This window comes from Chinchilla lanigera, unplaced genomic scaffold, assembly GCF_000276665.1.
Source record: "Chinchilla lanigera isolate Chin_1 unplaced genomic scaffold, ChiLan1.0 scaffold00109, whole genome shotgun sequence".
In the NCBI taxonomy this organism is placed as follows: Eukaryota; Metazoa; Chordata; class Mammalia; order Rodentia; family Chinchillidae; genus Chinchilla; species Chinchilla lanigera.
In genome coordinates, this window is record NW_004955510.1 from 6,053,612 (window position 1) to 6,080,526 (window position 26,915).

General features: G+C 39.6%; 1 protein-coding gene across 5 annotated transcripts in view; it reads left to right on the forward strand.

Moving 5' to 3' along the window:
• The window catches only part of Fam35a (family with sequence similarity 35, member A), a 93,269-nt gene that overhangs the window by 32,135 nt on the left and 34,219 nt on the right, over positions 1–26,915 (forward strand). For 3 of the 5 annotated variants that reach the window (XR_001231666.1, XM_005407911.2, XM_013506312.1), the window contains exons 3-4: positions 21,899–22,111; positions 22,531–24,036. Coding sequence is in view for 4 of the 5 variants with exons in the window: in XM_005407911.2 (XP_005407968.1) it covers positions 22,536–24,036 (1,501 nt within the window). In the remaining variant the exon portion in view is untranslated. Of the gene's footprint in view, positions 1–11,306; positions 11,465–21,898; positions 22,112–22,530; positions 24,037–26,915 lie in introns of all 5 variants that reach the window. The other 2 variants (XM_005407912.2, XM_005407913.2) reach the window with 2 other exon arrangements.

Sequence of the window (26,915 nt, forward strand, 5' to 3'; positions counted from 1 at the left end):
GCATTCATAATGTGCTGACTGAAAAAAAGTCATCCTATAATTCTATGTCTAGCAGAAAGAGCAAAGTAAAATAAATGCAAAGTAAGCACATTCTGGGCACACAGAAATAAAAAAAAATTGTTTCCAGTAGACCTGGTCTACGAGAAAACTTTAAAACCTTCATAATACATAGAGAGATGTATTATTAATTATGTATTATTAATTATGTATTAATAATACATAGAGAGATGTATGCTGCACATACAGCAGAAGAATATAAAACCACAAGAACACAAAAGGAGACTGATAGAATTATACTGCAATAAGTTTCTAATTCTGTGAGGTAGAATACTGTTATTTGAAGATAGATGGCAATAATTTCATGATGCTTATTTTAATCTCTAGAACAGTTGCTAAAAAATAACACAAGGTGGAATACCATGAAGTCAGTACATCGGTCTAAACAAGATTAACTGCTATGAAATTGCTGTCCAGCTATAAACAACTGGGAAACAGGATAAAGATATATGAAAAGACTTCTTTTCAGACATTAGCTTGTAGGCAGTGCAGGATGCTGATCCCTGCGGGAGGGAAGTAAGCAACATGAGCTCCACAGATGTCCCAGCATGCTGTCTCCAGGCAGTTTCCAGACTGCATTGGAGCACGTAAAACCCAGAAGAGTCTGGTGAAGCCAGGACAGCTGGGATCTGTGGGGCAGAAAACTGTGAAGGAATGACACAGAAGCCTGTAGTAATGAGGGATCTCTGGAGAACCATAGACCGGTGCTCTGGAACAATTAGTTGAATCCTCTGCATGTGCAAAATATGAAAGTCTACAGTGCTGGGGGAAAGTTACATTGGAAACCAGTATGCTAAACAATTCTAAGAGGGTGGGGGTTAGAACTCAGCGGCACAGTGCCTGCCTGGCAAGTGTGAGGTTCTGAGTTTAATTCCTGGTACCAAAAAAACCCCCAAACAATCCTAAGAGCTCACACATGATTAGTTTGTTTCACTAAGCATAGTGGAGAGACTTTCATTCATGGGGCATGGGCTGGAGTCTTTGCAATGGAATTAATTAGCCATAGACTAAACGCTACACTTTAAACCTACACTAATAAAAGAAAAATTCAACATACTTCACACTTACGATTCCAGAACTCTAGGAGGCTGAGGCAGGAGGATTGTAAATTTGAGCCCAGTCTAACTATTGTAGCAAGTTCTGTCTCAAAAGAAAAAATTAAAAATGGGCTAGCAAGCTGGGTGTAGTAGTACACACCTATAATCCCAGCACTTGGGAGGCTGAAGCAGGAATATTGCTGTGAGTTCGAGGCCAACCTGGGCTACATAGTGAGTTCAAGGGCAACCTGGACTACAGAGTAAGACCTTGACTCAAAAAAGGGGGGTGGCTAACAGTATAGCTCAGTGCAGAGGTCCTAGGTTTAAGCCAGTACTGCTAAAAAATCAAATCACATCAACAGGAAGTAAATAAATTGTGTGTCAAGATTAATTACACAGGGACCAGGGATATAGTTCGGCGGCATAAGTGCTTGCCTGGCAAGCCTGAGGTCATGAGTTCGATTCCTAGTACCAAAAAAAACCCAAAAACAAAATTAATTACAACATTCTTTAAAAGAATACTGTTAAGTCCAGTACCCAGCAGCTAAAATTTTGTTCAGCATCAAATAAAAGATAATGTAGAATCCAAATAAAAGCAGAATGACCCATAATCAGAGGAAAGAGCAATGAATAGAGACTCAGAAATGCAGAATAATCAGAAATCATTCTGATGTTTGAATTATCAGACAAGTACATTAAAAGTTATGTGTATTCCATTTAGAAGGTAGAGTAAGATATGAGTACAGGAAAAGAAATGAGTGACAGGTAAAAAAGATTCAGATGTTATACAGTGGTATCTCAGTTCACAAACTTAATTCTTTTCCATGAATCTGGTTGCAAATTCACTTGGGTGAGGACTGAATCAAATTTCCCTGTAAGGTCAGTGTTGAACCTAACACTGAATTTGATTTGATTCTTGTCCAATTCAGTTTGCAACCAGAACTGTGGAAAGAATTAAGTCCATGAACTGAGGCACCACAGTATCTAAAAATAAAAAAATAATACTATCTGTTATGATTTGTATATAGATGTTTCTCTAAAGCCTCATGTAGCATGGGGGTGAGGCATGGGCTTTTTAGAGATGGTTAAATCTAGGGTTCATAATGGATTTATGGTCTAATATTGGGATTTTGGGTGTGAGTGTTATGCCTACCATAGGATGGATAGTCTATATACAATATAAGAGACAGAAAGAGACTTGTCCCCTGTTTCTCTCTTGTTGCTTCGCTATAATCTACCCACCATGAACTGTACTCAGAGCCGGCTGATTGTAGACTAAAATATCTACAAACTGAGAGTTAAATAAACCTTTCCTCCTATAACTTTGGGAGTCAGGTATTTTGTCTCAACGATAAAAAAGTAACGAAGACAAAATTTGGAACTGAGAGTAGGGTTGTTGCTGTGACCGTACCTGACCATGTGGTTTAGGAGCCTTTGGAACTGGCTTGTGGGGAGAGTTAGAAAGGTTCAGAGATGTCAGCTAAAAAAGTAGAGCTAAAACACCTTAGGCTGTACTGTATGAGAGATTCTGGTCAGAGCTCAGAAGAGTAGAAGGCTGATTAAAATCCTGCTAATAAAGACCAGGCTCTGGAGGTTTCTGCATTAGTTGTTGGACTCTAGATGGTATGTTTATGGCTTGGCAAAAAGTTTGTCTGCATTTTGCTCATGTCCAGAGACTTTGCCTGAGACTAAGATTAAGGGTGGTGGACTAATTAATCTTTTTTTTTTTTGGTCCTCTCCTCTCCTCTCCTGTCCTGTCCTCTCCTCACTTCCCCTCCCCTTTCCTCCCCTTTCCTCCCCTCTCCTCCCTTCCCCTCTCCTCCCTTCCCCTCCCCTCTCCTCTCCCTTCCCCTCTCCTTACCTCCCCTCTCCTCTCCTCCCCTCCCTTGCTTCTTTTTTTTTTTTTTTTTTTAAGACAGGGTCTCACTGTATAGTTCACACTGGCCTTGAACTTGCTTATGTAGCCCAGGCTGGCCTGGAACTCATTGCAATCCTACTGCCTCAGCCTCCTGAGTGCTGGGATTACAGGGTTGCGCCACCATGCCTGGCTGAGAATTAATTAATCTGGCAGAGAAAATTTCAAGGCAGTCTAATGTTAAAGCAGTGGCAGGCTACTGTTGGGGACTTTTAGCCGGATTTATGCTGAAAATCAAGAGCAAAGAGCCCACCAAAATGATTTAAGATGTTGTGAGTTTGGCCAAAAAAGGAGCTCTACTAAAACTGTAGACTACAAAGATAGAGCAGAAGAGATCTTGATTGCTAAAAGGGAACAAGACAATTTAAAAAAAAATGGCCTAGCCAGGCGTGGTGGAGCATGCCTGTAATCCTAGCGCTTGGGAGGCTGAGGTAGGATCATTGTGAGTTCGAGATCAGCCTGGGCTATGAAATAACCTCAAGGCCAGCCTGAACTGCATAGTGAGACCCTGTCTCGAAAAAGACAAAAAAAAAAAAAAAAAAAGCCTGAGGATATCACAAGAAACAACAGGACTCCACTCTTTATAGCCTCAAAACTACAAAAATAAACAGCTTAAAAAAAAAAAGGCATAGGGTACCATGTTCTGAAATGGCTGTGGCCTAAAAAAATTTGTTCCTGAAAAGTAGGTTCAAAATACTCAACAATGTAGGCATCTTAACCTTCCCCGCCCCCCGCCACAAGTCTGGCTATTCCTCCAGCTGGCAACAGACCTTGGCATAATCCATGTGGCACTGGTTTTAGGTTCATAGAAAATACAAGAGTTGCAGGGTCAAAAAAGTTTCCACTCAGATTTTAAAAAAAGACCTGGGAGGCCAGGCAGTGTGCCCCTGAGAGGATAGTGTGTAAAGATGTGAGTATAAAGCCAAAGGTACAGTAGAGACCCCAAAAGTTTAAAAAAGCCAAAAGTATAGATCACCCTGCCTTAGAGCTAGCCAATTATAGAGTAAAATCTCTACAAACTGTGAGCTAAATAAACACCTTTCCTCCTTTAACTTTAGGTGTCAGATATTTTGTCTCAACAATGATAAAAATAACTAAGACAATGTCCAAAATGAAAATAATAATACATACACATAGAAAAGTGAGGTTAGTAGCAGATCAGACTGCAGAAGGAAAGATAATTGGACATGAAGATATAGTGGAACTTATGGAAAATGAAGCATAAAGACTGGGTCAAACTTAATAGTGCATCAGTAATCTATGGAAAAAGTAGCAAGTAGGTGTGTTTAATTGGAGTCCCAGGAAAAAGGTGGGTAGGCAGAAAAATTATTTGAAGGAATATTGATTAAAAATTTTTTTTTTTTGGTACCAGGAATCGAACTCAGGACCTTGCGCTTGCAGGCAGGCACTTATACCACTGAGCTGTATCCCCAGCCCTAAAAAATTTCTAAATCTGATGAAAACCATAAAGCTTCAGATCCAAGAAACTCAATGAACCCCAAGTAGAATGAACATAAATATAATCATACCTAGATGCATGACAATGAAATTGCTGAAATATAGTAATAAAATGAAAAATTATTAAAAGTTGTCAAAAAAACCCACAAGCATGTTACTTACTGGGGATTATGACTGTTGAACTAAACGATATTTTGACAATGGTGTGAAAACGATAAGCATGCAGTTGAAACCATCCCTTGAATTTTGCATCTGATCCTTTCCTAGGAGAGTGATCTATGGCAGGATCCTCTCTGTTAATGCTGGGCAGCAGCAGCTCTAGGCAACCATGCGATTGTGAAGGTAAACAACTGAGAGTCCACAGTGGGCCATGTTGCTAAGCTAGGATGTGGAGTAAGGTAACAAGATCATTTATCCCTTAGTGTCTTCTGAGCCCATGTTAGATGTTTCCTGATTCTCAAAGATGCAGTTTTAGCCAGGCATGGTGGTGCATGCCTGTAATTCCAGCACTCAGGAGACTGAGGCAGGAGGATTTCCATGAGTTCGAGGCCAGCCTGGGCTATATAAGTGAGTTCAAGGGCAGCCTGAACTGCGTAGTGAGACCCTGCCTCAAAAAAAAAAAAAAAAAAAAGCATTTTTATTGATTCAGACATGTCCCGAACATGGCATTTGTTTGATCTTTACATCTCCTTTATTTACAACAACCATAGCCTATTATTTTTTCTCCATGCCACTTGCTTATTGAAGAAACCAGGCCATTTGTCCTGTAGAATATCCCACATTCTGATTTTTTTTTTCTTCCTGGGGATTGAACCAAAGGCCTTCGCACTGAGCTATGTTTGTGGCTCTTTATTTTTTTGAGACAGGGTCTCACTAAATCACTATGTAACCCAGGCTTGGCTTGAGCTTCTCTTCTTTTGCCTTAGCCTCCTGGAGTGCTAGGATTACAGGTGTGTACCACCATGCCCAGCTTCCTCCTTCTGGTTTTGTTTCTATGTGGTATTGATGTGTTCTTTTATTTTTCAGTAAAGACACACCCCAAATCAATGTTAGGTGCTGGGCTAACGTTGAAGCAAGTGTATGGTTTAAATTGTACCTTTCCTATTAGACAGTTAATGGACAAATTCTTCTTGACTGGTTGTTGGCTGTTTTCTAGGTATTAGAGATCTTAATTTTCTAAGCATACAGTGATTCTTCCTGAATATTCAGGAGTTACTCTTTTTTGTGTAATTTTGCTTTCCTAATAGCAGTTGAGCTTATGTTTCAAGGGAATTGAAAGCATCTAGTCTCTAGTCCCCCATCTCTCAATGCCCTAAACATAAATCAGTGCCCTGCAGAAACAGTGGCACTCTGACAAAGCCCCACAGTCCAGGTGGCTTGAACAACAGACACATATTGTCTCACAGTTCTGGGGGCTGTGAGTCTGAAATCAAGGCATTGGCAGGATGAACTGTTCCACTATTAAATGCATTTTTGACATAGGATTTTTAACTTATGATTGGTATAGCAGGATATAATCCATTGGTTGAGGAACATCTGTATCATATACCATTTATTTATTTATTTATTTATTTATTTATTGTCTTTTTGAGACAGGGTCTCACTATGCAGTTCAGGCTGGCCTTGAGCTCACTTTGTAGCCCAGGGTGGTCTTGAATTTGCAACAATACTCCTTCCTCAGCCTCCCGAGTACTGGGATTACAGGCATGCGCCACCTCGTTATACCCAGTCCTGTTGAACCCTGAAGTAAAGTTTTTTAGTTGTTCTGAGTGCCAGATTTCAATAATCAACTCTTTCCTGAAATGGCACCTGATCAAGCGCACTCTGGCAATATGACGGTCACTCGTGCTTGAATCCCTGTTCAGCTATTGCCTGCCATGGGTATGGTGTCCCTCTGAACCAAACCAAAACCCTGTTTTGCAGTTCATGAAGCCTTGGGTTCCTCTGCTATTTCTCACGGGCGCTCTCAGCCCTGGGCTCTTACTTTGCTCTGGGGAGCTGGGTGCTCCTTCCTGTGAGCTGGGGAGAGACTGCAAATTGTTTCCTTCTTTTCTGTGTGTTGCAGACTGTCTTTGTAGCTTCTAATGTGGCCTTTTCTGTAGCTTCTAATTTGTTTCTTCAGTTCCTTCCTGGTGCAAGTAATCTGCCTCTCTGTTTCTCTTTCTTTTTTCACCAAGTTGTTATTTTCAGTGTCTGAGTTCTGGATCTTGGAGAGGCTGAATTTTGCTACTGATCACCACGCTGCTATTTTCTGTCTCTACCCTTCAGATTTAAATAAATTGTAAGTGTAGGAAGAACGTGCAGGGTGGAGGGGATCACAAATACAGGAGATGCACTGTGGGATATTAAAGGAAGCAAGTGGTAAGAGTTTAGGTCAGAAAGGTACCTCTATCATTTGTAGTTTGCTGTATTTGCTTGTATTTTAACTTGTTGAGCAGTAGGTTTTTAATTTGAGTAATTTCCTAGAAGTTAGCATCTTATTTTTATATCATTACGGTGGATGAGAAAGAGAGGGGCTGAGGCATAGCTAAGTGATACAGCACTTGCTTAGCATGCCTGGTTTCCATCTCTACCCCCCACCCCACAGACACAGAGTGCGGGGAATGAATATGAAACTGTTGGCTATAAGGGAACCAAGGAGTTGCAGCAGGTGCTGCCTTTTTTGTACATTTGCTGCTTTGAGATAGGATCTTGCTATCTTCCCCAGGCTGGTCTTGAGTTCCCCAGCTCATAGGAATCCTCCTGCTCCTGCCTCAGCCTGCCTAGTGTCAGTGACTTAAAGTGTGCACTGCTGTATACAGCTTGAGGGACATGTCTTCCTAAAAGCCATTGATGATCCACTCCATAATGGAATTTTGGTAATGAAGCTCATTTATATTGAAGTTTTGTTCTTTTCACACTTGTCAAGATAAGTCACACTTTGTGAGTATATTTCATATAACTTAACAGCAGGGTTCTAGCTTAGATTCTAGCCCTTCAGTTGTGCACATGAGTGTCCAGAGAGCCAGTATGGCTTGGTGGGTAAGAATTTAGCCTCTGTCATTTGATCTCTCCCCATTCCAGTCCTGGCTTTACCCCTACAGGTTTCTTTACCTGGGCAGCTTCCTTGGTTTCTGTGAGCACAGTGTTCTCATGGCAGAATGAAAAACTCAGCAAGACCAGTGCATGGCTTTTGCAAATAATCTAGATGAAGCTGGTGGGAGGTAGGACGTAGCAGGTGGAGGTGGAGGAAAGTAGTCAGCCCCAGAATGAATATTACAAGTATTTGATGACAAATTCAAAGTGGGGTATAAGAAAAAGAAGAATCAGTGACATCAGCGTTTTTGGTGTGAGGACCTAGAGGTGGCATTTGCTGAGATGAGTATGCTTTTTATAAAGGAATGCCATGCTGTTAGTAGGCACAGCTTTTTTTGTTTCTGTTGCTTTTTATCTTTTGTAGGAGGTGGGTGAAATTGAAAGCAAGCAACGAGTTCCAGCCAGGCATGGTGGCACATGCCTGTAATCCCAGCACTCAGGAAGCTGAGGCAGGAGGATTGTTGTGAGTTTAAGGCCTGCTTGGGCCACATAGTAAGTCCAAGGCCAGCTTGCACTACATAGTGAGACCCTGTCTCAAAAACCAAAACCAAAACCCAAAAAAAGTTCTTTATTTTTTTGTCTTTTTTGAGACAGGGTCTTGCTATGCAGTTCAGGCTGGCCTTGAGCTCACTTTGTAGCCCAGGCTGGTCTCAAACTTGCAACGATCCTCCTGCCTCAGTCTCCCAAGTGCTGGGATTACAGGCATGTGCCACCACGCCTGGCCTTTCTTTTCTTTTCTTTTTTTAAATTTTTGGCATAGTTTTTTCTTTTTTGGTACCAGGAATCGAACTCAGGACCTTGCACTTGCCAGGCAAGTGCTTGTGCCACTGAGCTATCTCGCCGGCAAAAAAATGGAGTTCCAAGCAAAGCAGATCTTTGTGCCCATCTTTTGAGATCATGATTATTTGTTTTATAGTTTTTCCTTTGAGCTTCCTTAAGAAAGGTGGTGTTGGTCACACTGATCCTTAGACATGGGTGGTCTTGCTGACTGAGACACCTAGTAATGCTGGACCTAGAAAGAGTTTGTGCTTTTGCCTGCACCTTCATTACCTGGACCTGACAGCTGACCCTCTTTTCATTCCCCTTAATTGCCAAACAGGTTAATTCTTTTTCATTTACTTCTTACATGTGTACTGAGATTCTGCAATATGCATTTTTTTTTTTTTTTTTTTTTTTTTTTTGCTGTAAAGCAATCTCACTTCAGTTAATATTTCTTTGTTACTTAAACATTTTAACAGGAAAATGGAACAGAATGTTTCCCTTTGCTGTTGAAGGTGTCCTATTTGTTATAAGGCTTCTGAAAGAATGTAGTAGAGGTAGATTCATCAGTAGTAGTCCTTTTTTCATGTATGTGTGTAGTTCTTAACTAGGGTGATGTTAGAATTTCTCTCCAATCCTAGACACTGTTGAGAGTGAAGAGAGAAACAGGGTGACACCAGAACAGCGAGCTTAAACCAGGACTATTCTGGGCAAGTTAGAATGTACGGTCACCTAAGCGAGGCATGGTGGCACATGCCTGGAAACCAGTACTTGGAAGGCTGAGGCGGGAGGATCATTGTGAATTTGAGGCCAGACTACAAAGCAAGACGCTCTCAAAAAAAAAAAAAAAAGGGCTTGATTAAGGTTCATTTCCTGCCTAAATGCTTGGCCTTATTGGGAGAAGGCAAATGCCCTGTAAATACCAAAGGCAGTTGCAAAGGAAATCCATGCTCAGGACAGTAGATGTAAGAAGTCAATCATCTTCTTGCAGATTTGTTTTAGTAGCTGTTACTTCAGATACAGAATTGGATGGTAGCATTAAACTTCAATTGCTTTGGTTCCTCAGGTACAGATAATATACAGGTAGCTTATATGCTTTCAGAAGTAATATAAAATGTGGAAATATTCTGTTTATTTTTGGGGAGGCAATTTAAGACAGGGTCTCTGTATATAGTTGAGGCTGACCTTAAACTCACTGTGTAGTCCAGGCTGGTATTGAACCCAAGGTGATCCTCCTGCCTTAGCCTCCTGAATGCTGGGATTATAGGCGTGCACCACCACGCCTGGCTATTCTGTCATTTTAAGTAGTAATTCAGACACTTGTATCTAATAACCCTTTGTAATCTTTAAGAGTAGAAATCTACCTGAATATACATAGCAGATGGGTTATTCATACTCAGTGTTATGCATTAGCACAAGTGAATTAAGATACTGTTGTTGGAAGGGGGATACTACAAAGAATCAACAACTGGGATCTCATCCTATTAAAAAGCTTTTGCACAACGAAAGAAATTACCAGTAGCGGAAAAGACAATCTATAGAGTGGGAAAAAATTTTGGCCCGTTGTCCCTCAGACAGAGGACTAATATCTAGAACATATAAAGAATTGAAAAAAGTTAGATGCCCCCAATTTAAAGACCCAGTCCAAAAATGGGCATCTGAGATGTATAAATACTTCTCAGGAAAAAATACAAATGATAAGTAAATAGATCAAAAAATGTTGGACATCATTGGTCATTTGAGATATGCAGATTAAAACAACACTAAGATTCCATCTTACTCCAGAACGAATGGCAATTATTAAGAAATCAACCAATAACAAATGCTGGGGGAGCTGTGGGGAAAAAGAAACCCTTTGCTGCTGTTGGTGGGAGTGTAGACTGGTGCAATTAGTGGAAATCAGTGTAGATTCCTCAAAAAACTAGGACTAGAGGTCTCGTTTGACTCAGCTATTCTCCCTCTGGATATCTTGCAGAAGAATATAAGTCATCATATCACAGTGATATATGTGCACCCATGTTTATAGAAACACAGTTTGTAATAGCTAAAATCTTGGAAACAACTCAAATGCCCATCAATGGATAAAAAATCTTGGAAACAACTCAAATGCCCATCAATGGATAAAAAAAGGATGTGATTTTTTTTTATATAGTGGAGTACTACTCAGCCACAAAGAAGCATAAAGTTGAGATATTTCTAGGTAAATGGATGCATCTCAAGACCATACTCTTAAGTGGAATAAATTGGACACACATGTGTAAATATTGCATTGTTTCTCTGGTGTGAGAAACAGAAAATGTATATAAGAACCCAAATTATAATAGGTATTGTGAAATGGGAAGAAACTCTTCAAAAGAAATGGGAACTAGGGAGGAGCGGGGAGGGGAAAAGGAAGGAAGGGAAAAGAGAAAAAATGGTAAAAGAAGGATAAAGTGGAAACAAAGCTTTGTAAATAGGAGGGAAAAGGGGTTGAAGGGAGGGGAGAAGATTGGGAAAAAAAGAGGAATGAAGATATGTCATATGTAGGCACAAATTCCCTATGAGGAATATGATTATTGTGTATATTTAAATTATACTAATAAACAATAAAAAGGTAACAGTTGTGTTAAATGAGGTTAAAACATAAACGAGCTTTTTTACCATCACCATGGAGAGTGCATGTATAAACTTTTCTTGTATAGGAAAGAAGTGGTTTTTAACTTCAAGGCAAATAGTGCTAAGTTAACATTGGTCTTTTAAAAATATCTGTATCTATATCTATATCTAAATATAGATATATCTAGATATATATCTTAACATCCCTGTTTTTTTGTAGTCTTGTTTTATCTATCAGTGTATTGAGAAAAAAAGAATTTTGTATGACAGTATATATTCTTCATGCTATTTATTTATTTATTTATTTATTTATTTATTTTATTCTTCATGCTTTTAAGTGATTGTCTAGTTTGCCTTTATGATGTATTTAACCAGACTCAGTCTGTGCTCATTTTCCTTGTTTTCCCTAGCATTGTAAATAAGAGTGGTACAAAAATCCCTGGAGCTGACTCAGTGAGAATTGATACATTTCCAGAAGCTTAATTGCGGACCACAAGGATGCAGGCTTTTGGCATACATTGCCATATTGCCCTCCAGAAGCATTTCACTAGTTTAAATTCTTACCAGTGTAAGTCATTGTGCTCTACTCTTGTACCTTTTTCAGGAATCTTTTCTAGTTTTATAGGTAGGAAGTGTTTGCTCATTACTTTATATCTTTCACTTTACTGTCAGGATGAGTGTTTTTAGTGTTCTGTTTTCATTTCTTTCTTTCTTTCTTTCTTTCTTTCTTTCTTTCTTTCTTTCTTTCTTTCTTTCTTTCTGCCTGCCTGCCTGCCCGCCCGCCTGCCTGTCTGTCTGTCTGTCTGTCTGTCTTTTTGAGACAGGGTCTCACTATGCAGTTCAGACTGGCCTTGAGCTTACTTTGTAGTCCAGGCTGGTCTCAAACTTGCAATGATCCTCCTGCCTCAGCCTCTTGAATGCTAGGATTACAGGCATGTGCCACCCCACCTGGCTGGGATGAGTGTTTTTAGTGATTTAAGCCATGTACTTTTTTTTCCTGTGACACATGTCTGCTTATCTCTGACTTGTTTTTCTGTTACTTTGTGTGTATGTATGCTTACACATTCCTCATATTAAGAGCTTTAATGTACTTTAAAATCCAAATGTAATTTAAAATTCACTGTCATTTCAATTTTTCAAATAACTAGGAGAATGCAAATCACAGTTGCTGTACCTTTTCTAGCAAAATTACTTTCTACGATATTACGAAACTTGTGGGAAGACTAGTCCAGTCAGACATTGTTTACAACGTTATAAAGTATCCAGTTCTTTACAAACAATAATATAATAAACATTAAGAGCTATAAAATGTAAATATTTAAAGCAAAAATTCAAATGTACATATTTAATAATTCTATACCTAAACATTTATAAGAAAATAATTGAAAATATGCTACATGCACTAAATAATTTATTGCAGTAATATCTAGAATAATAAATCAGAAACAGTGAATAAATTAAAAGTAATGGTTAGCTAAATTAGATTTATCCTTCAGGTATTAAGGTAGCATTAAAATAATTAGGACCTTGAGCTGAGTGTGATGGCACATACCTATAATCAGGAGGCTGAGGCAGGAGGATCGGAGCTGGAGGCCAGCCTGCACTACAATAGTGAGTTAAAGGCCAACTTGAACAACATAGTGAAACTCTGTCTCAAAAAATAAATAAAATAAAATAAATGAAATGGTTAGGACTTTACAAATTGGCATTAAGAGTGGCCATGTATGGAGTGAAGCAGAATACAAAATTATTTCAATTTTATTATTAAAACTGAATAAAATATACATAAAAACAAAACCATGAATGAAGTATTGTGAGTTGTTTATGTCCTCAGTTATGTGTGTAGTGTTTCCTAGATATAACTATAAAAAGCTCATATTTATTAATTACTGTGTGCTGTTTAACAACAATAGTGTGAAATAGGAATTGTTATTTTCAGTTAACAAGGAAACTTTCATTTGTTTTTTTTTTTTAATTTTAAAAATAAAAGGAAAACATTAACGGACAGACAACATTTTATAAAACAGCAAAAGAACAGCACAGACAGTACGGAGTTACAAAGTGGTAGGGAATTAACAATGCTTGTTGTATTACATATTGATACCTTCAAAGTGGTTTCTCATGAAAACAGATATAGACATGCAATGCTGATCAACCAGGGCCTCATTGACAGTTTCTTTCAGCAAAGAAATGCAAGACAGTAGAACAGCCATGTTAACTATCCTGCATATACATACATACAAAATTTCTCCTTCTTTCCCTTCTCCTTTCCCACATCCCAGTTGCCCTTTACCTTTGAGTGCTTTACTATCAATTTACAATGTCTATCATATCTCCTAGTTTAAATTAACTCTTTTATGTCTTACACTAGTGAAACAATGCGGTGCTTGCGCATGTATGTTTGATTTATTTCACTTATGAGTATGGTCTCTAGTTGTGACCATTTACCTATAAAAGCCTTGAGTTTATCTTTCTTTACAGCTGAGTAATATTCCATTATATAAAAGTACCACAATTTTCTTATCCAATCCTCGGTGGATGGACATTTGGGTTGCTAAGGAAACTTTCATTTGACAGGTAAAGAAGTTTATTATTATAGATGTTTTCAAATATGTACAGAAATAGAAAGCATATCATAATGAATGCCATGGAACTGCCCCCTGGCTTCACCACTGTCAGTTTGCATTTTTAGTAAGTTGCAGAGTAGGGTTTAAAGTCACACCTCTCTTACTCCAGAACCCATGCTTTTAGTTATAGTCCTTATTTTGTCAGGTGATGGATGCTCCTGTGGATCTTAGGACTGGTTGGTATTTTGGTAAAATTGACAGGGGAAGGGCCCATGCTGGCTCTTGCGCATCAGAACGCTGAGCGTCTGGGTGGTGAGGAGGTGGAGAAAGCCCTCTTTAACCCCATGTATTTTGTAAGAAGTGTATTTTAGCTGCAGTGTTCTGCAAAGACAAAACCTGCTGATACAAGTTTGTCCTGCTTTATAAATCTTTGACCCATTCTTCAAACTGTGGCCGCTCTGAAGGTGAAGGCCTATGGGTGTATTGGTCTTTCTGACTAAAGTGGCCTTTTGAGGGTTAGGAAATTGTGTAATTATTAACTGTGGTAATGGACATGTGCTTGCAAGTTTCATCTGGTATCTCCATGAGCTTTACCCTCCAAGTACACCCAGAACATACGCTAGAGTCTTTGAAACTCATCTGTTGTCCTTGGCTTAACTCTCATATGTAATTTTGCTAAGAAAAACATTGTTTCCCCTGCCCTTACCACTCCTCACACTCTACTCATATACACATAACTCCTATAAATTGTAGTACTTAGGAGCAGCAGCCTTGGTATAAAGAGTTTGTTGTTGTTTTGTTTGTTTAGTTACTCATGTTTAAGCCAGGCACAGTGGCACACACTTGTAGTCCCACCACTCTGGAGGCTGAGGCATGAGGATTGCTGTGAGTTAGAAGCCAGCTGGGCCTACGTAGTGAGTTCAGGTCCAGCCTGGACTACATAGTGAGCCTTAACTGGAAGAACAAGCCAAAACTAAGCAAAACAAAAAAACAAATGACTTGTTTTAAGGTAACTTTTAGAAGGCAGGAGCCCCACATTTAGAGAGAAATTTATGGGACACATGGCAGAGAAAGACTACAGTAGTGCTACATTTCAGTAGATTATGCTGTTGAGTTTTGACTCATCTTGGGCATTGCCTGCCTGGGAGATTTCTCTGAACTCTCAAGGCTACTCTGTGTCACCCTGGGTACTCCATCATCAGTCCCTGCCCAGAAAACTAGTAGGTTCTTGGAGCTTATCTGTGATTTCCGCTGTGAGACATGGTGACGCAAGAAGCCTAGGTCTGAAGTTCAGGAGTGAACAGGCGCATTGTGATTTGTAAAGTGTCATTGGATGTGGGGACAGTAAAAGAATGGGCCTAGACAAGGTCCCCCAGAGATGTGTGAAATAAAGAGATGGCTCAGGGAAGGTGAGACGAAAGCCAGAGCAGTGAGGGCTGGGGAGGAGAGGGTGCACTAGAGGAGAGTTCCGGCTGGGAGTGGTGCAGCACAGATTGCTCACTCGGCAATCTGAGTTTCATTACTCTCTGAGTAGAGAGAAGGAATTAAAGTCAGATTCCAGAACCCTAGGAGAAGTTGGTAAGCGAGGACACAGAAGCAGTGAGTGTTGTAGCCCTTTCTAGACGTCTCGGAGATGACCTCCAGCAGGATGTCCTTTGGGTAAGCCAGATGGGGTAGTGCTCCTGACCCTGTGTTGGGGCAAGTAGTAGGGATGACTCCTGGGCTGTATTGTGCTCCTTTTTTTCTGAACATTTAACAGCATTAGAAATTATTTTATTTATTTATCTATTTTTGAGACAGGGTCTGCTGTGTAGTGCAGACTGGCCTGGAACTCACTGTGTAACCTAGGCTGGCCTCGAACTTGCTGCGCTCCTCTTGCCTCAGCCTCCTGAGTGCTGGGTTACAAGCATTCGCCACCATTCCTTGCAGTAATGATTTTAATAAATGGATATATTTTTTTTTTTTTTTTTCCGGTACCGGGAATTGAACTCATGACCTCATGCTTGCCAGGCAGGTGCTGTGACACTGAGCTAAATCCCCAGCCCGATTTTAATAAATGGAGTATCAACATTTTCATAGTCCTGGGAGCCTGTGACAAGTGCAGATAAGGCAGTCCCACATTGGTTGTGTTGTCCCAGTCTTCTCCTCTCCAGGGGCGCCCCAGCTTTTAATTGCATATTACTCATATTCGCTCATTATCACATTAGGTCTCCCACTAGACTAGAAACTGAGTAACACTCCTGGTTGTTGTTGGATTCTCAGTATCCAGCATAGTGTCCAGAAAGTAGTATTTAGTGTTTATTATGTGAACGATTGAACAAATAAACTCATACATACCTGCTTTTTAAAGCACAAAATAATTCTAATTTGGTAGTCTCATGGAATATAAAAAATGTAGAGTGTTGAGGAAAGAGGAACTTATAGTTTCAGTGGCAGTAAACACAGACTGAAAACCAGCCTTTGGATCTGGCTATTAGAAGGTCACTCATTTCCAGAGTGCAGGTATCATAGCAAAATTGTTTGGATAGGAACCACATTTAAGTGAAGAGTAAGTGAGAAGTGAGAACAAAGTAACAACATAGAAGAAGTTTCTTTATGTTTTGTTTCATTTTTGAAAATTTGAGGCTACTGGGAAGAAACCATTGAAGAAACCCAAAGATTTCAGAGAGAATTTATTATTATTGGTAATGTTACGCACTTGATTTGCTTAGATCAGAACACTCCCATGAATACATCAGGATAATATATTCTTTCCTCTTCATAGTTTTGATGCCTAGTTTGAACATGGAGGTTTTTGCTATGCTGTTTGGGACCTCCTAGTGGCAAATCTAATAGTGGCATATACATAGTAAAACAAATTAGATCTGATACACCAGTTATTTCTTATGTACATTTCTATAATCTTTTATTAAGAATTAAATAAGAGTGGGATTGGGGTAGTTATAGTAATGCTTAGTTGTTTGATTTTCAATGAGTCATAATTTGACATGTAAAATTACTATAATTTTTCTCTAGCAATCATACAGTATTATAAGCTGTTTGAAAATTGCGGTGTATTTATTTTAGCAGCTAATACTTTAATAGCTGTTGTCACTGTTTTAAAATCTTGTCTTGAAATGTGACATATAGGGTCATTGTTATATAACTCTTGGATCATTATTTTTGACTTGAAGATTGTGAAAGAAAAGCCTGAATTACCAATCAAAAATTGATATTATGCAAATTACATACATCATTACTTATTACAGTAAAACTTTAAAATAGAAATATTTTCAAAAAGTCATCCATAATCTTGCTTCAGAATGTTTTTTTCTGTTGGACTATGAACATTATAAAATATTTCTGAATAATATATCTCTGTAACTACACTCACATAAAAAAATAAAACACATTGGATAGAGTTGAAGCTGTTTCCCTTTTATCTATCACGTTCTCATCCCTCCCCACCAAAGGTAATTGCAATCATACATTTGTTGTTTTATTCTCAAGCATATTTGAAAATTTGAAATATTGGTACCCTAAGTCACATAATTTCAAAGCTGTACTTTTTAAACTTAAAGTTATGTCTGTAAGATGCGTCTGTGGGGACAGGTAGTTCTTGTTCACTTATTTTTGCTGCCATATAATATTACCTCTTCAAATATTTTGTGCTTTATCTGTGCTCTTCTTCACCAGCTGCTTTTAGGTTGTTCTTAATTTATTGCTTTTACCTTTTCTTCCTTTTTTTCTTTTTTTTTTTTTTAACCTTGTTTTTCCAGGGAACCATGTTTGGCATATGAGATGACCTGGTGCCCCCGCTGTACAGGGCAATACAGCTAGGAAGATATAACTGGGAGGCTGCGTTGGTCTCCCACTGCAGCCTGCCAATCTGATTAGACTGTTGTGCTTCAGAATGACCATATCTGACTAGAAGTAGCTTTGCAGTCAGATTTCAGTTAGCAGTTACAGCTCTAGGAGCAAGAAGTCACCCTCCTGGCCTTTATAAGGACCAATGCTAATTTTTTTAAAAAGGTAGTTCTTATTATGTGGTAACAGTTTGTAACCAAATCATAATACAAAACAATCAGCACCTAAAACTGGGTATTCTTTATATGTTGTCAAATATCTTGCAGAGTATAAGTTAGGAATAAAAATGTTCCACATGAAAAAAAAAATTACTGCTCTTTAAGTCTCTGATGATGACTTTTGTACTTGTTTCCTTGTGTGTGTATGCATGAGCTCACCAGGGCAGAAACTTGGAAGAGCAGTTGCTATGCCATCTGGTGTGTGTGTCCTCAGTTTTACTGTTTGCCAAATTGTTCTTCAGAGTGGTTTGTTCATGAACTCTTCCAGCCTTGGGAGCCCGGGAACTTGAGTATGGATACAGTTTACCTTTCCAATCCTGTAGGTAGGAAGCAGGGTTTTCTTAATAAGAAACAAAAGACTTCTTCTGTATACCCCCCCTCCCAAGAAACAAAAGGCTTGCTTTACAGGGTATTTCTCACACATACCAAAGTGAAGGCATTAGCGCAGTCCTGTATCTTATCACCCTGCCTCAACAGTTGCCAACTCGTGGCCAGTATCTTTATTCTGAGGAAGCCTGGGCTGTCCCAGCATTCTCTCTGCAAACACTTCTTATGTATCTGTAGCACTTAAACTCTTTGAAACACAGTTTCAAAAACTGCCTCTTGCCAGGTATAGTGACACACACCTGCAATCCCAGCTAGCACTTGTGAGGCTGAGGAGAATCGCCATGAGTTTAAGGCCAGCCTGAGCTGCATAGTGAGTTCAGGGCCAGCCTAGACTACATAGTGAGACCCTGTTCAAAAAGAAAAACACACAAACAGTATCCTACTAAAAATTAATGGCAATCTCTTCATGTTATCAAAAATCAGATAAGGTTTCTGTTTTTCCAATTATAACATTTTTACATTTGGTTGTTTAAGTCCATATCTAAGTAAGGTGCACACACTGTAATTGCCAGGTTCCCTGCACTGTCCCTTATAACATCTATCTTTGGCACGTTAGCAGCCATTGATCATTTGCTGAAAGATCCACTTATTCATTGGAAGTTGCAAAATGATGGTGTCTATCACTCCTTCTTGGTTATTAGCAGAATACCTCTGTAAAGAGATTTCTCTCATCAAGTTGGTCATCTTGAGTTTCTGTAATTATAAAAAGGATACATTTTTTTATTCATCAGCTTTAAAAACCATTAGACCCTTACTATCTTCCGAAGGTGACTGTTGAGTTTGCTTTATTTATCTCTATTTACTAATAGATTTAAGTGTACTGTATTTGATAGGATCTAATCCACTACACTTATTTTCCTTATTGATGCTTAAATTGTCTGACTTTAGTCAGTGGGACCATCTTCAAGTTAGCCCCTGACTTCTTCTGATACAATCTTAATAGTGTTTTTTAAAAAATAGTTCTCTTAGGGGCCAGGGATATAGCTCAGTGGCAGAGCACCTGCCTGGCAAGTGCGAGGTCCTGAGTTCAATTCCTGGTACCAAAATAAATAAATACAAATAAAAAATAGTTTTCTTGCCTCTTGTTTGATGAGGAGTTTCAGTTTCATCTTACATATTCCTTGCCTTAGACCTGGACTCAGCCATTTCTCCAAGGAGACCTGGTCATGTAGCCTCCCTCTGCCTAGCATATGCCAAAATTGCAGACTTCAGAAGAAAAGCAGTTATCACCAACTGCATTGTTTATGTAAACACTTTTGGCACCATGAGCCCTTGTTATGAAGGAATGTTTGCAGACTTCCTGAAACTGAAATTCATAGATGCCAGCCAAGGCCCACTGTATTTGCAGGCTTTGGAAAAGGTGAATAGTTGGAGGCCTGCTATACCAACTGCTCTGTGTATGTGCCTATGGGATGTCTGGTGGAGGTGCTGGGTGGGCAGCAGGTTGGATAAGGTGCAGGAGTTCAGAGGAGAGCTTATGATGGAGACAGAAGTGTAGTAGTCATTAGCATAGTGCCGTTTAGATTCTGAAACAGAAGAAATTGCACAGGGAATGAGTGCAGAGAAGGACACGAGCCCTGGGCCCTTGAGCAAGTAGAGGAGCCACTAGCAAAGGAGACCGAGAAAGAGCAAGTGGCATGGTAAATGGAAGTGAGGTGAGCATCAAGGCAATTAGTATCTTTAAGGGCAAATGGAAAGATTGTGGTGAGAGGCATCAGTGGTGTCAAGTGCTCCAGATGGCTGGGTAAGCTGAAAATGGGGAGTTGACTGAGGCCAAAGTGCAGGTTCCTGGGAATCTTAAAATAAGCTGTTGTTGCTGGATAGTGGCTGGGACAAAAGCTTGATGGAGGAGGTTAAGAGAGAACAGAGCATAGAGCTACAGACATTTCTTTAAAGGCATTTTTAGGGGCCAGGGTTGTAGCTCAGCAGCACAGCACCTGGCTGGCAAGTGTGAGGTCATGAGTTCAATTCCCAGTACCAAAAAAAAAGGCATTTTTCTAGAAATGGAAGGAAGTGGAAACATTGTGCTGAGTGGAGAGGGACAGACAACAAGGGATAGCTGCATGAGGAATCACAGCAGCATGTTGTTAATGGAGATGCTCCCATGCACAGAGATGTCCATGATATGGGGGAGAAGGGGCCTGTGGGACCAGGACCTGGTACGCAGTGTGGAAGAGGTGGCCACTCTTGGAAACATGGACCGTTCATCTCTGCTGATGGGAAAGCGGCAGAGTGTGTGGGTTACACAGGTGGGCTGGTAGATGTGCTGTGGAGAGCTCATGAGTGGAAATCATTGCCTGCTGTGCATGAGGCTGGGGGGAAGATGCTGGGAACTTACATGGTGAAAAGGTGTAAAGACTTATCTTAAAGAGTGAATGCTTGGAAGGATGTGATTGCTAGGAAGTGTTTTCCAATTAGTGGTAATGAATTTAAAATGAAACTAGTCTTTCATAACTCTCCTCTTTTATAGGTTTCATTTCTTGTTTGAAGTGTTTATAGCAGGGTTGGGGATGTAGCCCACTGGTAGAGCGCTTCCTTGGCACGTGTGAGGCCTTGGGTTCAATCCCCAGTACTGTGAAAACTAAGCAAAACAAAACCTAAAAATGCTTGTAACCACAATGACTGTTCCCATAAAAGCATTTTTCTCCACCAGATTGTCATTTTCTGTTTACAGCTTATATTATTGATTGCATTATTTTGAAACTACTAGTTTATATGGTGTGATAAAAAAAAACAGTTAATGTTTTTGAACACATATCCTGTTGTTCTTGTCACTTTCTGAAGTGGTTCTGCAGGTCTTCTTCCGCGTGTGTGTGTGTGTGTGTGTGTGTGTGTGTGTGTGTGTTTTTTCTTTTGAGACAGAGTGCCCCTATGTAATTCAGGCTGAGTTCAGGATGCCCTCAGACTTATGGCAATATTTCTGCTTCAGCTTCCTGAATGCTGGGAGTCCAGGCATGTACCACTATGCCTGGCTAGTGAATGTCTTTAGTTGTGCTCTTATGGCTGCCCTGATGTCCTGAATTGTTTCAAAAATGTTTACCTTTCTCAGTCATTTTGACTTTGGGGAAAAGCCAGAAGAAGTTGCATGGTACCAGATGCAGTGAATGAGGTAGATGAAAGCATGCTGCCATGTTTTTACGAGCCTGCTTTTCCATTGGATGGCACTTGGCAGAAGCATTCACCATAGTTTTGATCATACCCAATAAAGTCACTCATGAGAGAGATCTTCCAGGCCTGCTTCAAAAACTGGCAAGAACCATGGAATAAGTGTGTTTGAAGCCAGTGGGAGTATGTTGAGGGGATTAATGGCAATGTGTCTTTTACTGTAATAAATTTTTAAAAATTTAAACATTTACTGTATAGTTTGATCACACCTCTTACTTTTTTTTTTTCCCGAAACAGGGTTTCATTATGCAGTTCAGGCTGACCTTGAGCTCACTCTGTAGTCCAACTTGCTGCCATCCCTCTACCTCAGTCTCCTGAGACCTGGGATTATAGGTGTGCTCCGCCATGTCTGGCTTTCATTTTTTTTCTTTTTTAAAATTTTATTTTAAAAATAAAAGGAAAACATTAACAGACACCTTTTTACAAAATAGCAAAAGAACAGTACAGACAATACAGAGTTACAAAGTGGTAGGAAATTAACAAAGCTTGTTGTATTACATATTGATATCTTCAAAGCGGTTTCTCATGAAAACAGATAGAGACATTTTTTTCTTTTTGAACCATGCAAGTAGTTCTTCAGGCCAAGAACCTTATCTGTCTTTTGTTTGCTAGCACTGTAAAAACGTTTCAGTGAATTTTAGGACTAGATCTCTTTAATAAGAGCTATTTAATGTCAGTTATCAACAACAAATTGTTTGATTTTTTATCTCAGTGAGTCTGATGTTCACATAGATTTATTTATATTAGCTGACATGGTAAATGAAGTTTCTGGGTGTTTTTAGATATTACAAAATTATTATTAATCTATTTGTATTACAGAAAAGATGAGAAGATACAGAGACAAGTGATTGTGCAAACAGACTGGCGTAAAATAGATAATACAGTTGTCACTTGTGTGTTTTGAAGAAATCCTTTCCTTTGTTACGTTCTCTGCTTCCAGTTTGAGCTTCTATTTTGGTTTTGGGAATTGAGTTCACAGTTACGGAAGCAGGACCAAGCCCTACTGATATCATCTAGGAGTAAAGAAAACAGGTAATTTAATGGTGACTGTAATCTATTAAATGAATGCTTTCCCCTCTTCTCCTTTTTAACTAACTTGTGATTTATTATTTTTATTTTGTATTTATTTTTTACTTGTGATCTAAGTGGGGCAAGATTTTGCAACACAAGTAATGAGTGTACAAAAAATTTATTTATCTGTTTGATGTTAGTAGTCTAAGCTTTATTTCTTTGAAAGAGTCTTTAGGTAATATTTTTTGTCACTATGTGGATTACTTTTATGATTTCTTATGTATTTTAAGTGCTTTAATTAAATGGCATACCAAAGTATATCACCTCTTGTGCTTTTGATTCATAGTTTGTATTACATTTCCTTTTGGTACCTTCTTAAGTTAATATCAATTTATAAAAATCTAACACAAAGCTAATTTGAGATTTTTCGTTTTTATCAGAAATTATGAGTGGAAGATCTCAAGTCCACATTTTTTGGGGTGCTCCAGTTGGTCCCTTGAAAATGACAGTATCTCAGGGAACAGCTTCTTTAATGTCCACAGCTGATCCTTGGGAGGAAATCCAGCTGTTGTACCATCAATGTGCTTTACATGTGCAGGAAGACAGCTGCACTCCTGGGAATCTGAAAGACTGCAGAGTCCTGGAAGGGGTGGGCACTCTAGATCTTGTGAGCTCTGTTCAGAGGAGACATGGTTTTCTGCACTCTACTTCTGAAACACAAGATAGAAAACCCCAGAAGATTTTTTCCTCAGGCCTGAGTGCTGTGCCCTCCTCTAGTGCACAGATTAGAGGATTAAAGGACAGAGCCCAGAATTTACCTAAAGAAGGAAGACAGCAGAAGCTTCAGTGTGAAAGTAAAATCACAGGTGAACAGCCTGAAAATCAGTCAAATACATGTCAAAACTTTCAGACAGAGTCCTTTCATTTAGGCCACAAATGTGCAGCTATGGTGGATTTGGTCTCTAGCACTGAACACATCAATACAGGACCTGAAGTTGTAGAGACCAAATGTGTGCCAACAGAATATCAGGAAATACAGAGCCAACATCTGGAATTACTCTCCTCTATTGCAGTGGATGAGCCAGGGCCTGCAGGAGCAGCGAGGAAGGGCTCCAGTCCTAACATCTCTGTGACCAGTGAATTTCTCAGCATCATGACCTGCAGCCAGGTTGCTTTCTTAGCTCAAAGGAAGGCGAAAAGGCAGAAGTCCAGAAGTACAGGAACTGTAAACATGGAGACTGAACCAAAGGCAGGGCCTGGGGAAGTAAGAATGACTGAAGATAATGTGATTCAGCCTAAAGAAGATTTTGTGGGAGGACATGAAAGTAGACAAGACCAAGCACATTCCCTAGAACTTTTTAGTCCTGTCCACCCTGAAACAGAAAGTAGCCACATTCACATAGACCCTGGAAAAGTTCTGGAAGGAAATGCAGGATCTCAAGAACTGTTCAGTTGCGAAGATGAACTGGCACCAAGTGAGATACATATTGAGTTGTGTAGCTCAGGAATACTGTGCTCCCAACTAAATACCTTCCACGGAACTCCTGTCGGAAGAAGTCAGCCCTCCAAAGATAACTTGGGCCATTCTAAAGCTCTATCTGAAGTTCCCCCAGAGTCTAAGAAGATGAAATTGTGTTCTAATGCAAGAGATTATGCCAGAGCAAGGTACCAGAGGGTTGTGTCTGAATTTAAGGGTGTTAAAAAGCTATCACTAATAAAAAATTGTGATTCTAAAAGCCAGAAGTATAATTGTTTAGTTATGGTGCTAATTCCATGTCATGTAAAAGAAGTAAACATAAAATCTGGACCAAATTCTGGCTCTGTGGTGCCTTTAGCAACAATTACAGTCATCGATCAATCGGAAATAAAGAAGAAGGTGGTTCTGTGGAGGACCAAGGCATTCTGGGCACTTACTGTGTTTCTTGGAGATATAATTTTACTCACAGGTGAGCCCATCATGGTATAGTAGCAGTTTTCTCATAAAACTGTGGCTTTCTGTTTTCCTCCCACATTAAACCTTTGAGGACTGTCATTTGCCTCTTCTGGGCCCAGCCAGACTGGCCCCTTGTGACACCTGCATGGGTCTCCTTTCTCCTCTGTTGCCTGCTCTAAGCCATTTCTGGGTTTCTGACTGTCCTACTTGTTCTGTACCACCTTTCCACTCATCACCCCTCTAACAAATCTTCTCTGGGTTTCCTCTTCTTCATTTACCAGAGAACTGCATGGGTTGTATCACTGAGCTCTGTTTCATTTATTTATGTTTGTGTCTGTGTATGTCTGAGTTTTACCCCCTTTCACATTTTGAAATATGGGAAAGAGAAAAACTCCTGGTGTTATTCCCAACTTTATATAACCAGTAATGGAATTTTGGATTATTATCTTTGAATTATTTTCTTTGTGCTTCTTCAGATGTGATATATAGAGCTGGATGTGGTAGCTCACACCTGTAATTACAGCATTTAGGCCACTTGGGAGGCTGAAGCAAGAGAATTGCTTGTAGTTCAAGGTCAGCCTGGGCTACAAAGTGAGACACTATCTCAACAAAACAAAACAAAGCAAAACAAAAACCCCCAAAATAAAAAAAGTGATATATACATATCATATTTGTCACATTTATCACATATTTTTATACATAGTTACAGATAGACACACATACTGATATACTTATTGGGAAGTTACTTTGTATCAGACCACATTTTAAGCAGTGTATGTATGTCTCATTACAACAATTATATGAGGAAAATCCTATTTGTTATTTAAGTTGTTCAGCTGAGGAGATTGAAGCCCAGAAAAATAAAGTAACTTGTACACTGTCATACATCTTGGAAGTGGCAAAGTCATGATTTTTTCCAGCCTTCAGAATTTTACTCATACTATATAGTTATAGCAATAAGGAACATTGTCTTTTTCATCTAACAGAAGAAATACAGCATTCTGTCACATGTTCTTTATTGATTTAAAGTGAATGCACAGTACATTAGCATTAGGAGGAAGTTGACTAAGCTATGTGTGAAAGAATATGACAGAGGAGTAGTTAGGTACCAGTTAGCATTAGAAGCTGAGAGAAAGAGAGCCTGTGTGCACTAACAGAGTCCTACCAAGTGGTTTGCAGGGGGAGTGAGGACCATGCCATATCCAGGTGTTTCTCTGGGATTGTCAGTCTGTGATACAGAGGTGAACACAGGGTTGTAGCATAGCCCCACACCACTATCAGCATCTATACAGTTGTTCATAGCTTTGTGACATTCTCTCAAGTGGCTTTATTGGAATTTACTTAATCATTTTCCTATTATAGGACATTTACTTTTTTTTTTTTTTTTGGTTTTTTTTTCCGGTACCAGGAACCGAACTCATGACCTTGCGCTTGCCAGGCAGGCGCTTTGCCGCTGAGCTAAATCCCCAGCCCCTTATAGGACATTTAGATTATTTCTCTGAATACCTTTTAAAAGTCAAATTTTTGTTTTGCTTTATTGTTTTAATTAAGTAGTGAATTATATGTACATAGAAATTTATGAGTAGCATCCCATTTTAATGAGTGATACCCTATCTCAAACAGCTCATACTACCTTGAGCTGACATATACCCCAAAACAGAGAGATTCTGTGTAACAGATACATTCCATTTAGTCACACAGTTTTGCTGTGATGCTTTTAGCAACAGAATGAAGAGAGACTGTAAATACAGTTGTATAAAGGAGCCTACTGACCAGAGCTATACCTTGAAAGCTCAGTGTTAGGGAACAGACAAGAGGAGCTAGGATCCTGGCCTAGCAGTGAATGGGCAGAAGGGATCAGGAGGCAAGGGCTAGGCTACCAGGAATTAACCTGACCCTAGGTTTTACAACTTGGGTTTTCAGAAGGCTCTTCTTGAAATTTCTTACTTGCTCCTTCTAAAAAGCAGACCTTCTAAGAGTCAGATGATGAAAGTTTCTTTTCCTCTTAGTACTGGGATGGAACCTAGGGACTACACATGCTAGGCAAGCATTGTACCTTTGAGCTGCGCATGCAGCACAATGAAAAGTCTTAAAGTTGTGTTCACTCTTTCTGGTTAGGCAGTGGGGAGACACTGCGTGTTCTTTAAGACAATTTGACCTCACTGATGACCCCAGTAAACAATGCATTAGCACTGTGGGGCATCAGGGAGGGGCCAGGGGCCCTTAGGAGAGGGCCATGTGATGTAGAGCAGTAGCAGTGGCAAGCAGTGGACATATTCCCATGCAGAGGCAGGCAGTAGGGACTGGAGACCAAGGGTGGGCAGATAGGCAGTGTGAGTGCAGGTTTCAATTACTTAGATGAGATTGGTAAAGTGAAGGGAACGCAGGTTTGGGTGATGCTGGATTTGGGGGAGCAAATAGAATATCCAGATGGGAAGGTTTGTTAGGTAGTTGTAAATAAAAGGGCTTGAAGCTGAGCACAGGGTCTAAATATAAATTTGGAAGTAATCACTGTAATTTATGCATCCTTGTTTTTCTTTCCCATTGTCTCCAACTTATTTTGCTACTGTTAATATTTTATATTACAAACACTTTGTACACTGATTATATCCTGCCTGGGTCTCTCCCTCTGCCTCTCCCTCTCCTTTCTTTCCCTCTCCTCCTCCCTCTCTCCTTCTCCCTGTCCCTCTGCATCTCTCTCCTCCTCCCCAGTATATAGTTTTTGCTCTACCTGAAATTATTTCTACCTTTTGGAATGTTTACTTCCACTTAATGACTCTGCTTTATCCATCTTAGATGATATAGGTCTTTCTATTCCATTGGCAAATGTTCCCCACCTCCAAAGTATTTCCTTTTTAATGTCTATAGATAATGATTACCATACTGTTTAAG